This window comes from Zalophus californianus, chromosome 1 (assembly GCF_009762305.2).
Source record: "Zalophus californianus isolate mZalCal1 chromosome 1, mZalCal1.pri.v2, whole genome shotgun sequence".
In the NCBI taxonomy this organism is placed as follows: domain Eukaryota; kingdom Metazoa; phylum Chordata; class Mammalia; order Carnivora; family Otariidae; genus Zalophus; species Zalophus californianus.
The window spans coordinates 88,869,931-88,882,977 of NC_045595.1; the positions used below are offsets into that span (position 1 = coordinate 88,869,931).

General features: G+C 40.5%; 1 protein-coding gene across 2 annotated transcripts in view; it reads left to right on the plus strand.

The window, feature by feature from the left end:
- The window catches only part of ACP3 (acid phosphatase 3), a 47,027-nt gene that overhangs the window by 8,897 nt on the left and 25,083 nt on the right, over nucleotides 1–13,047 (plus strand). For both annotated transcript variants that reach the window (XM_027586940.2, XM_027586939.2), the window contains exons 3-6: nucleotides 1,996–2,082; nucleotides 2,744–2,896; nucleotides 7,830–7,928; nucleotides 12,086–12,178. In XM_027586940.2, coding sequence (XP_027442741.1) covers nucleotides 1,996–2,082; nucleotides 2,744–2,896; nucleotides 7,830–7,928; nucleotides 12,086–12,178 — 432 coding nt within the window. The remainder of the gene's footprint in view (nucleotides 1–1,995; nucleotides 2,083–2,743; nucleotides 2,897–7,829; nucleotides 7,929–12,085; nucleotides 12,179–13,047) is intronic.

The following is a 13,047-nucleotide window of genomic DNA, read 5'->3' on the forward strand; positions in this document are numbered from 1 at the left end:
ATAGAGCTATTTTATCCATAGTCGTTATGCTGTACATTAAATCCCTACTACTTATTTACCTTGTAACTGGAAGTTTGTACCTTTTGACCACCTTTTCCCCAATCCTCTTCCCCCCCTTCCCCTGCCTCTGGTAACCACAAATCTGATCCCTTTTTCTAGGAGTTTGGTTTTTAAAATTTTTTTGAGATTTTACATATAAATGAGATCATACAGTATTTGTCTTTCTCTGGCTTATATTATTTATATTATTTAGCATAATGTCCTCAATGTTTATCGATGTTGTCATAAACAGCAGGATTTTATCATTTTTTATGGCTAAATAATATTCCATTATGGGGTGTGTGTGTGTGTGTGTGTGTGTGTGTGTGTGTGTGTGTGTGTGTGTGTGTGTGTGTACCAAGCTGTATGCTGTATATCTTAAACTCATACAGTGATGTATGTGAATTATATCTCAATAAGACTTGGGGAAAAAAGAAAAAATGCAGATTCTAATTCAGCAGGTCTGACATAGGCCTAAGAGTCTTTATTTCTAATACACTCCAAGGTGAAGCCAGTGATGCTGGTACATGGCCACTCTTGAAGTCACAAGGTTCTAGAGCTCAAATTCCTGCCCTTGGCCAGGTACTTGCAAGCTACATAATGACAAGGTAATGGCTTTCTGGGTCAGTGGTTCTCAAAGTGTGGTCCCTGGACAGGCAACATCACCATTACTTGGAAAGTTGTCAGAAATGTAAATTGTCTGGCCCTCCCCACTGAACCAGAAACTCTGGGCTTCATTTCTGGGAACCTTATTTTAATGAATCCTCCAGGTGATTCTGTGCATGCTGACATTTGAAAACCACTGCTCTATAGAAGATGACTCTTTAAAATTCAGCTGTAAGTTAGTATAACAAATTAGGCCCAAAGTACCTGCTTCTTTAGCTACCCATGTCATCCAGGAAACTAGCAAAACTCAAAGCACACATTACTCTTTCCCCACCTCCTTCCCTATCCTAGGGGGGTGGTGATGATCATGGTAGCCAGGAATACAAGCAAAGGAAGGAGTCGGACCAAGCAGAGGTTATAGGGACCACATCCTCTCTGACTCCTGAAGTTCTAATAAAACTCGGGATTAAAGACAGACTTGAAGGCAGTGTTTCTCAAAGCATGGCACTCTCCTGCAAGGATCTGAATCACTCGGGGCCCTTGTTAAAATGCAGATTCCAGGGCCACACTGGGATCTAACAAGCAGGAAATCTCTGGGGGAAATGCTGAGGCATCTGCATTTCAACAAGCATCCCTAGGTAATTTTGCTTCTGATGCACAGTAATGCTTGAGGATCACTGAACTAAAGCAATATTTCTCAGTGATTACTGGCCATCAGAATCTTAATAAGCTTGTTAAAAAGGGGTTCCTGAGCTCCACTCCCTGACAAAAATTCTGGCTCAGAAGGTCAAGATGGGGCCCAAGACTTTGGTTTCTAACATACTCCCAAGTGATCCTAATACTGCTGATCCCCAGACCACACTTTGGGTAACAGACTAGTTTTTCAGGAACCAGGCATAAATAAACTGTGCAGATAATAAATCGTTACACCAAGAGGTTGAAAGTGATCTGCAGATTCATCAAGTCCAACCCGTTATCAGGTGGTTGAATTTCTTCCACAAAACCTCCATCAAGTGGTCAACCAGCTCTCTTGAATGTTTCACCAACAAAGATGAGCCAGTGATGTTCTACCACACCAGAGATGAACCATTTACTTAAACCAGATCAGTCACCAGCTATTAACTGTGCAAAGCTCTATGTTAAGTGCTAATGAAGGTGCATGAGTTTTCTCAAGGAGTCATGGCTAAAGATTACAACTCTCTTTTCTTGTTTTCATTTAAAAATATGTTGTTGTGGAACTATTAAATTACACCATGGTTTGCTCTACACATTCAATAAGGAGAGATGAGACTCATACATGAAATGCACAGAATTTACTTTCACTGATTTTTGCTTTTATTTTTCCCATAGCTGGGCATGGAACAGCATTATGAACTTGGACAGTATATAAGGAAAAGATACAGAAAATTTTTGAATGAGTCCTACAAACATGAACAGGCAAGTTGGGGAGCCAAGAGTGGGAACCTATTTCCTTGAAAGAATTTAACATAATGTTGCATTTGTAAAAGTGCTTTTCCAGTTTCCCAAAGAACTTACACAAGTCAGAGATCTTATTTACAAATATACTCCTCTTTTTTTAAAGATTTTTGTTTATTTATTCGAGAGAGAGAGAATGAGAGCATGAGTGAGGGGGACGGGCAGAGGGAGAGGGAGAAGTAGACTCCCCGCCAAGCAGGAAGCCTGATGCAGGGCTCTATCCAAGGACCCTGGGATCATGACCTGAGCCGAAGGCAGTAATTTAACCAACTGAGCCACCCAGGCACCTTAAATGTACTCCTCTCTATACAAATACTTTGTTCCTAAAAAATTTATGAATATGACTAAGTGCAAAATTTTATGGACCCCTATGGCAAATATTTTGGCTTGGCAATTAGCCACCACTTAATTGGTCTCTTTGTCAATTCAACTATTGACATACCAGGTGGCATTCTCATAATACTGTCTCTTCTATAGTAGATATTATGATCATGATGCTACCACAATGTTTGCTAATGTTTTCGTGTGAGGGTCCTGGCCTTTCTCAAATGTACTCTTTGCTCCACAGGGAAAAATGCACAGTTCCAATTAGTTGGAATCTCCTTTGATTTTCCCACTCTAGGTTTATATTCAAAGTACGGACGTTGATAGGACTTTGATGAGTGCTATGACAAACCTTGCAGGCCTATTTCCCCCAGAGGGTATCAGCGTCTGGAATCCCAGCCTACCCTGGCAGCCCATCCCAGTGCACACACTCTCTCTTTCTGAAGATCGGGTGAGTATTCTGCAAAAACCTCCTATTTGGCCTAGGAGGAGGAAGGCAGGTTGCCCAGTACTTGTGAGTTTGGAGGTCTGGAGACTGCTTGGTCTGTGAAATCTTAATCCTTTTCTAAATAAAGCTGTGAAGGACAAAGTAGGACATAAGAAGCCCCAGGCAAGAGAGAGTAGGAACAGAATTTCAGTTTGGACCTTTATCATCCACTTTGTTTTGCCACCCTTTCAACAGATGGCAACATGGGGGCACCTGGGTGGTACAGTCAATTAAGTGGCCAACTCTTGGTTTGGCTCAGGTCGTGATCTCCCAGTAATGGGATCGAGCCCCACATCGGGCTCTTTTGCTCCACGCTCAACGCCAAGTACGCTTGAGTTTCTCTCTCCTTGTCCCTCTGCCCTTCCCCACCACATGCTCACTCTCTCTCTCTCTCTCTCTAAAATAAATAAATAAATCTTTTTAAAAAAATGGCAATTTGCCCCTCTCCATCTTCACATGTACACACACACACACACACACACACACACACATACACACACACATACACACAGAGTTCCCCTTGTTCTACTTTCAATTCCCAGGCTTTTGGTGCCCCACAATAGGGTTCTCCTCCCTCCAGAATATTCTGAGACCTCTCTACCTACAAAATACCCCTCCCCACATGAAAACCCCCATTCTGAGGTAGGGGAAAAAAGAAAGATTTGAGTGCATAGTCAGTGACCAGCACTTTGATATGTGCCACCATATTTACCTTTCATAACAACCTTCAATGGACAATATTACTGTTCACCTTTTATAGCCAGGGACATATGTGCTTAGAGAAAGAAACAAAATAGGCCCAGTGCCACAGAGCTGGTAAGCATCGCTACTGGGACTAGAACCAGGCCTATCTCATTCCAGAGCAATTTCCTTCCCTATAAACTAGTGGTTCTCAAAGTTATTATATTAGAATTACCTGAAAAAAATTTTTTTTAAATCCTGGCACCTAGGGCACTCTCTATAACAAATCGGGATCTCTGAGGGTGGGATGCAGGCATAGTACTTTTAAAATAATCCCCCTGGATGATTCTAGTGGACAGCCATGTGTGAGAACCAGTACCGTAAGCCAAGCTGCCTGAATGAGGCTATTTGAGAGAAACTCTCAAATCTATTTTGCACTGGGTAGGATGCACCAAAAGCTCTTTAATATTTTCAGAGGAATTGCTTTTGGTTTTAAGTAGGATGAAATAAATCTAACTAATCTCCCAGGTGTGGAATTTAAGACTATATGAAGGAGGGGCACCTGGGTGACGCAGTCGGTTGGGTGTCCGACTCTTGATTTCGGCTTGGCTCATGATCTCGGCTTGGCTCATGATCTCAGGGTTGTGAGATCGAGCCCCGCTTCAGGCTCTGATGCTGGGCGTGGAGACTGCTTAAGTTTCTCTCTCTCTCTCTCCCTCTGCTCCTCCCCCTTCTAAAAAATAAAAATTAAAAGAAAAAAAAAGACTATTTGAAGGGAAAGTTTTGGGACAAGGAATCCGTGCTGATTCCCCTGCAGTCTCACTGTAAGCATGACCATGTCATCTCTTGGTAGCTGAGGCTGAGCATGACTTTTGCACTTGGACTGTTGCCCAGGGGCCCCTGGGGTAAGCTTCCGACCTCTTTGCCCTGCCAGTACTCCTAGACATTTGACTTAACTGTTGCATCTGATGACGTAAGAATCTTTCCCAAATACTTTGTAGAAGCAGCCTGACCCTGTCAACCTCACTCTAGGTAAGTCTCCTCCAACCACTTTTCTGATGTTTCCTGAAAAGACAGGATGATTTATTTGTACCTCTTTCCTTCACAGAATCAAGAGAGAAGTATTATGATGATCAGTATTCTTAGGAGTTTGTGAATATTTTCTTCCAAAAGAAAAAAAAATCGCTTTTGCCACAGCCTTTTCTGCGTAGATAGACATGGACAGCAGCACCAGATTTAGCCAGTGTAGACCAAGGTAGATGTTTAACCCTTAATCCCGAAAGATAGTAATAAAATTATGTAGGAAAGAGACTATAGGAGCTATCAGAGGAGGAAAAGAGAGGGGCGCCTGCGTGGCTCAGTCAGTTAGGCGTCTGCCTTTGGGTCAGGTCATGATCTTGGGGTCCTGGGGCCAAGCCTGCTCAATGGGGAGCCTGCTTCTCCCTCTGCTTCTGCTCCTCCCCCCTGTTCGTGCATGCTTTCTGTCAAATAAATCAATAAAACCTTTAAAAAAAAAAAGGAAAAGAGAAACAACGGAGAATGAGGAAGAGAGAAGCAAGATTATCTACCCATGGCTTCCAGCTATGTCCTCACTAAGATAAAAACAGTTTTAACATCAGCTAAGAAACCTAACAAACACCCATCAGTCAACACACAGTTATTCCCAGAGCTGTGCGAAGTGCTGTAGCGAAACACGAGGCCAGGTTTCTTCCCTAATTCATCATCCACTTGATGAAAACAGATTTGCATGTGTGACGCGTGTAGACCACGATACGAAGTGGTGGGCGATGAAGCAAGGACAAGCTGCACCTGCGAGAGGGACTCGCAGAAGGACGCCCGTGGCTCTACCACAGGCAGCCATTCCGGTCGTCACGGAGAGAGTGAGAGCTTGAACCAGACCTTGGAGGGGGGAAGGACAGGAGAAGAAAGCAGCCCAAAAACATGGCAGTGGGTAAATATATAGAGGGCTTGCCCTTCTGTGTCCAGAGTTCTTATTTAGAAGGAATGAAAATGTCTGACTATGTTGGGCACAGACAGGAGAAACTAAATATTTCAGGACGACTTGTGAAAACCTGGTTAAGAAATGGAAGAGCTTTTGTGAATTGCAAAACGCTGGTCAAATATTTAGATGATTATCCCACTTATTTTCAGCCTCTTTCAAGATGTGGGATGGGAAAACAAAAGTCTAGGAAGGCTGAGTAATTCACTAAAACCTAGATCTTTAAATGGAGAGTCCCACGCCTATTCCTCCACAGTGCCGTTCCTTCGGTAGGCAAGTTGGAAGGCCATACAGGGAAATTGAGCTATAAAGCCGCGGACATAAAAAGAACCTGTGCACGTTCGTTCCTCAGTACTGTGCACACGTGATAAGCCGTGCTCCGAGGCATCTGTCTGACCACGGTTTGGAAGGAAAGGATACTGGAACCTCGGAGAATACCTGTGGAAGCCATTCAGGAATGAGGAAATGAAGGTTTGAAATTAGATGGTAAAGACACGAGAGGAAGGAAAGCAGAGTAAGGCAAATGACAGAATCAGGAAGCAACTTATTTTTATTTTTTTAAGATTTTATTTATTTGAGAGAGAGAGTATGAGTTGGGGGGGAAGGGGCAGAGGGAGAAGCAGACTCCCCACTGAGCAGGGAGCCGGATGCAGAGCTTGATCCCAGGACCCCAGGATCATGATCTGAGCCAAAGGCAGACGCTTAACCCACTGAGCCACCCAGGTGCCCCAGGAAGCAACTTATTTTGAAAAAGTTTTCTGAGCAGCTACAAATATGCCAGGCTCTGTTCTAGGCACTGACAACACAGCAATGGATAAGACAGACAAGATCCTGGCTGTCCTTGAGATGACATTTTATAGGAAACAGATGGTAATGTAAAAAATAGTAATAATCTCAAATAGTGATGAGTTCCCCAAAGGAAATAAAGCAAGTTAATGTGATCATGGCTGGGGCTGAGTTAGAAGAGCCTGGCAGGAGTCACCAGGGGCAAGGTCTCGGGCAGGGAACAGTCTGCAGAGCCCCCAAGCCTGTGAGTTCAGGGGACGACAAGGAGGGGAGGCCCCTGTGTTGCTGGAGAAGAATAAGGGGGCAGTAGCAGGAAAGCAGGGCAGAGATCTCTAGGGTTAACTGAGTTTGGATTTTATTCCAAGTAAGATGAAAGCCAGCGAAGTTTATAAACTACAAATTGGCATGATCTGATTAATGCTTTAAAAGGATTTGTATTTATAAAAATAAAACAAAAAGGATTAGGGTAGCTGTGGTATGGAGAATGAATTGTAAAGACGGAAAGAATGGATGGATGCCTACTGACCAGACAGGAGGCTCTTTCATTAGTCGAAACACAGGTTATGATGGTTTGGACTGGGAGGGAACAATGAATATGATGAAGAGGAGTCTATTTTGGATATATTTTGAAAGTAAACAAGCAAAACTGATTATGAAAGAGGGTGATAAATTTTACCATTGGCCAAAGTAAATAGATTACAAAGGCAAAATGGTTAAAAATGAAGTTGACTTCAGTTTCGTACATGTTAAACTTGAGGAAGCAAAGAAAGCTCCAAGAAGTGATGTCCACTAAGGGCTGGAAAGAGAAGACCAGCCACAAATGAAAAGTCAGAGCAACAAAATAAGCTGAGGAGTCACCAACCTAGACATGAGGTTACAGAGGATGAGGATTGTCCAATTTAAACTCACCTCTTTGTCCTCATAATGGGTTTTAATAATGATATTATTAATTAATAATAAAAACCTTATTTTGACTGGAACTTAAGTCAGTGAATGGCTAATCAATCTCTCTCCAGAGCCTCTTACTCATTTCTCTATACTCGTGTGCATGGAGTGGAGGGGCAGGATGCCTTTGCACACACATGTGTATCTCATGCTAGAAATGTAAGAGGTCCAGTAGGAATCGAAATAATAGTTATATCAACATAGAAAACCAGGAAGTGTGAATATTTACCAACAACACAGTCCTATTTAGGCAAGTTCATGAAAGGGAAAAAAAAAGGCTTTTCAGTTCTGGGTGCATATCCTACTATGTAAGACCTACAGACCATTTATCTCTTTTTCCTCAATTTTAGAATTTCCATTCGGCTCAGAACACATGTGAATCTTTTATTCAGATCACTTTGCCCCTAATGAGGCTTAAAACATGGCTGCAGCTTCTTTAGCAAAGTTCTTCTAATAAAGAATTTGTGGTTTTTCTTTTGTTCTCAGTTGCTGTACCTGCCTTTCCGGGACTGCCCTCGCTTTAAAGAACTTAAGGAGGAGACTCTCAAATCGACGGAATTCCAGGAGAGGTTGCATCCTTACAAGGTTAAAAATCATGTCATTTAGTGGTGCACGGGAGGGTGAGGGCCAAGACAAAGGATGAAGCTCCAGCTTCTTAAAAGTGTGGGAGAAATGTGTCTGCCAGTGGCCAGTTAGAGCAGTGGGTTGAAACGTTTAATGACGGTCAGTCATCACTGCCTGGTCCCCTTCCCTGCGTGGGGCCACAAGCCGGTAAAGAAGCCAGTCCCTTTCTAATCCTATACCCGCGTGCCAGAAGGACCCGGACGAAAGTGCATGGCTGGGTCAGAATACATGCAAGGCTAAAATGATCTTCCCTAATGAGGCTGAGGGTCTGGGACCATTGATTTCATATATAAAGGTTAGTCTTTCTTATTTTATGTTTCCACTTTGCAAAATACCCCTTCTTAAGACGATGCTTAAAAAGTAGATATAATGCTCTGTGTTTTTAAAAAACAAAATTTTGAATCTCTAACACATTTCCGTGGTTCAAAAATTTTAAAAAATATAAAAAGGAATACAGTGGAAAGTCTCTTAATGACCCCACACGTAACTGGTGGCAGCATTTTCTTATATAGTCTTGCAGTTTCTTTATGCATATGCAAATAAATATGAATATATTCTGGTAGTATCCCCTTTGCTACACAAAAGTAGTATACTGTATTCACAGAGTTGGGCACTTTCGGTTTTTTTCATTTAACAATATATCTTAGAAATATTACTCAATCTGTACGTAAAGAGTTTCCTCATTTTTTATAACTGCATTGGAATTCGTGGACGTACCGTACTTTCTTTAACCAGTCTATATTGATGGACAAGTGAGTCATTTCCAATCATTTACAGTCTGTATGAGTATCTTGTGCATCTAAATAATTTCACAAGAATATCTGTGGAATAATATCCCAAAAGTAGAAATTCTAGGACAATATGAAATATTATCAAATTGTTCTCCAAGGAGGTTATACTAATGTCTGACCCGATCAACCATGCACAGGATTGCCTGTTTCTCTGTAACCTTGCCAACGGTGTGTAGACAACTTTGGGGATACTTGCCAGTCTGTAAGTAAAAAACTGTACCACTAGAAGCATCCCCTCTAAAATCAGCAACAAGACAAGGAAGCCCAGAACCATCACCATTATAAAGCATTGTGCTGTAATATTTTTCTCTTGTGATGAGTGAGTTTGGAATATTTTTATCTAGTTAAATGCCTTTTGTATTTCCAGTTGTCTTCCTATCCCTTGACCATTTATCCTTTGGATTATTGGTTTTCTCTTTCCTGTACATTGTAGGAGCTTTCTCAATATATTTTGACATTTTTTTCCACAAACGTGAATGGCATGGTTTCTATTGTTTGCCTGTTGATACTGGTTATAGTGTTTTTGCCATGGCATAGTCCTAAGTGTGCTGATGTGTTCCTATATGGTTTGTATATTTGTAGTCATATTTAGAGAAGCTTTCTCGATTCCTAGGTTACAAAGGAAGTCTGTAATGTTTTCTTCTAATTCCACTATATCTTCATGTTTGCATTTACATATTGGATCCTTTTATACTAGGGTGCAAAATTTGCATCCTGCTTAAGTTTTCCCATATTACCCAATAACCCCATCACTATTTATGACTAGTCCATCTTTTTCCCATCTTTTTCCTATTAAATATATTTGATTTGCAAAATTTGCATCCTGCTTAAGTTTTCCCATATTACCCAATAACCCCATCACTATTTATTGACTAGTCCATCTTTTTCCCATCTTTTTCCTATTAAATATATTAAAATTCCCCTATTTTTATTTATTTTTATTCCCCTAAATTCTATTTATGTGGTCTGTTCCTGGAATTTTTATTCTATCCAATTATTCTTTCATTTCACTAGCCAAAACTACACTGTTGTACTTAGTAAGACTTTATACATGCTTTAATATCTAAAAGGCTTATCACCCCTCATTCTCTACTTTTCTGAGTTTTCATGGCTGTGTTTTTATCTTATGAACTTTAGAATCAGCTTGTCTCAGTTCCAAAAACTTTTCTTTTTACTTTCTAGTGTTTCTAGGGGTCGTATTAAATGTATAAATTAACTTGGAGAATTCACAACTCTATGATGTTGAGTATTCCTTTCTTGGTACATTATCCTATTTGTTCAAGAATTTTTTAAGGTTTTCTTCACATAGGTCTTTACATTTATCTTGAAACTTGTGCCAAGCTTATAATATCTGCAAATAACCTTGGCTTACCTCAACTTTTCCAATATTTTTACCTCTGATTTCTTTTGCGTATTTGCACTGGCCAGTACTTAGAATAGAGTAGGACATAACTATTTTTACCTCTGATTTCTTTTGCGTATTTGCACTGGCCAGTACTTAGAATAGAGTAGGACATAACAGTACCGGCTGTGGGCATCCTCAGCTTATTTTTTATTTTAGAAGTGTTTCTCTATTAAGCATGCTGGCTTTAGGACCAAATAGAGATATTTATACCAAGTTAAGGAAGTAACCATCTTTCCTATTTTTTATTGTTTTTATCAATACTAGTGTTTAATTTTTTGAAAAATCTTTTTGACATTATTTAAATACAATCAAGGAGCACCTGGTGGATTAGGCGGTTAAGCATTTGACTCTTGATTTCAGCTCAAGTCATGATCTCAGGGTTGTAAGATTGAGCCCCAGGTAAGGCTCCGTGCTCAGCGGGAAGTCTGCTTCTCTCTCTCTCTCTCTCTCTCTCTCTCTCTCTCTCTCTCTCTCTCTCTCTCTCTCCCCCCCTCTGCCCCTCCCCCCAGTGTGTGAGTGCTCTCTTTCTCTCTCTCAAATAAATAAATCTTTAAAAATATATATATAATCAAGTTATTTTTCTCCTTGGATCAATTACTAAGATTAATTATATTCGTAGATTTACTACTAATGAGCCATCTTTACATGTCTAGACTCAAGCCCCTTTGGATATTGAGTTATTTGTTAATATTTTACTCAGAGCTTTTGCATTCATATTCAAAGTATCATTGGACTATAGTTTTCTGGCCAGTATTTTGTTAGTGTCTGTGTTGCCCTTAGTTCATAAAAATATTTTGGAGGGCGCCTGGGTGGCTCAGTCAAGCGTCTGCCTTCGACTCAGGTCATGATCCCGGAGTCCTGGGATCGAATCCCACATCGGGCTCCCTGCTCAGCAGGGAGCCTGCTTCTCCCTCTGCCTGTCTCTCTCTGTCTCTTCTGAATAAATAAATAAAATCTTTTTAAAAAGTAAATAAATAATAAAAATAAAAATATTTTGGAAATTTTCTCTTTTTTTCTTTCCCTATACTCTATAACAGTTAAAATAGCATTAGAATAATTTACTCTTGAAAATCTTGGTCGAATTTCTCCATAAAGTCATCTGGCCCTGGGGCTTTTGTTTGGTTTGGCTTGGTTTGGGGGAAGATCTTCAATAATTATATTTATTTTGTGGATATCTGTTTAGGTTAAATTGGCAAATTTATATTTTCCTAGAAAATTTATCCATTAAATAATATCTTCCACAAGGATTCCCAGAAATTGCTGCCAAATTCATCAGGCAGATAGCTGAATAGTGGGTCTCATTACCATGACAATCCAAGAATAATACAGAACCTAGAGAAATGTTTGTATCCCACCCAAATTTCAAATGTATAGCCAGATAGCAGGTCCAGTTTCTGTGGTATATTCCTGAGGTGCTCTGGCCTAAGACATGGTTTCCCTTCACATCTTGATCAGTCATTTATGTGTGAGTTCTACTTCACCTACTTCCCCCAAAATTTTGAGGTAGTACACTTGGCCTGATTCCGGGACAAACCAGGAATACATGGCAGTAAGCCAGCATCCACCCACATTTTTACTGTAATCATGAAAAATGATCAATTTAGTGTTCATGAAATTCTTTGGGTTCATATTACCACAGCCAATATTCCTGGTGCACTTCTATGTGAAGAACAGAGTTCTCAATGGGGGCAGATATGCCCCACAGAGAACCCGGGCAATGTTCGGAGACGCTTTGGGTTGTTACAACTGAGGGAATAGGGATGATGCTCATCATCTGGTGGGTAGAGAACGCAGATACAGCCAAACCCCCTACAAAGCACAGGGCACCCTCCACAAGAAAATTATCCAGCCCCATATGTCAGTAATGCTGAAATTGAGTGACTCTAATGTAGAAATATTTTCTCTGTCCGTATGTGTTTCAGGATTTTATAGAAACTTTGCCAACATTCACCGGATACCAAACCCAGGACCTTTTTGGAATGTGGACTAAAGTCTACGACCCTTTATTTTGTGAGGTAAAAGAAAAAAATATCAAAAATTAACTTGCAATCTGATTTTCTGACTTATGGCTGTTTTGAAACAGATGAATACACTTTCTGGCAGATATATTAATTATGCTTCCTTTGACATTGAAACACAATTCAAGACTTCTTTACATTAAATTGAAAACTAACTTTTTCTCTCCATTATATATGTTTTCACACTTTCGAAAATTGCAGGCAAAATTGCTTTTCTTCTGTGTCTTGCCGTTCACTTATTTTTCAGTCACTCAGGAATGCGGGGCTCCTGTTATGGATTTTAATGAAAAAAAGCAATATTGTTATATAGACAGAGCCAAAAAAAAGGGGGAGGGTACCTGATTTCTGGATATAGAAATAAGCAAGACAACTTTAAGCCAGGCTATTGAAATTGGTTTATTGGTAATCTCTTCCTTGCTATACATGCATATGAAATAACCTCTGAAGCTCCATCAGTTACCATTGGGGTTTTCAAGGCTACTTGGTATTTTTCACTCACTATGCACCACCTACTGGCCCAAAGGAGTGCTCTGTAATCCTGTTTTCCCGACTGGGTTCCCTGATTCCTGGGGCAAAATTCTGACCACCCACAGGACTTATATCCACCTTAAGATCATCATAAGGGCCTGGGGGCCAGCAATTATTTTCATGGTTCCGTGTCAGTAACAAACGACACAATTTGCCCCCCCTCCATAACAGTTTATTGACCTTCACATGACCTCCTGATATTTTCACTTTATCATTAACAGCTGTTTCAAGGAAGATTTATTAGCCTTATAAAAGACTCTTGAGGGGCGCCTGGGTGGCTAGTCAGTTAAGCATCCAAAGCTTGGTTTAGGCTAAAGGTCATGATCTCAGAATTATGA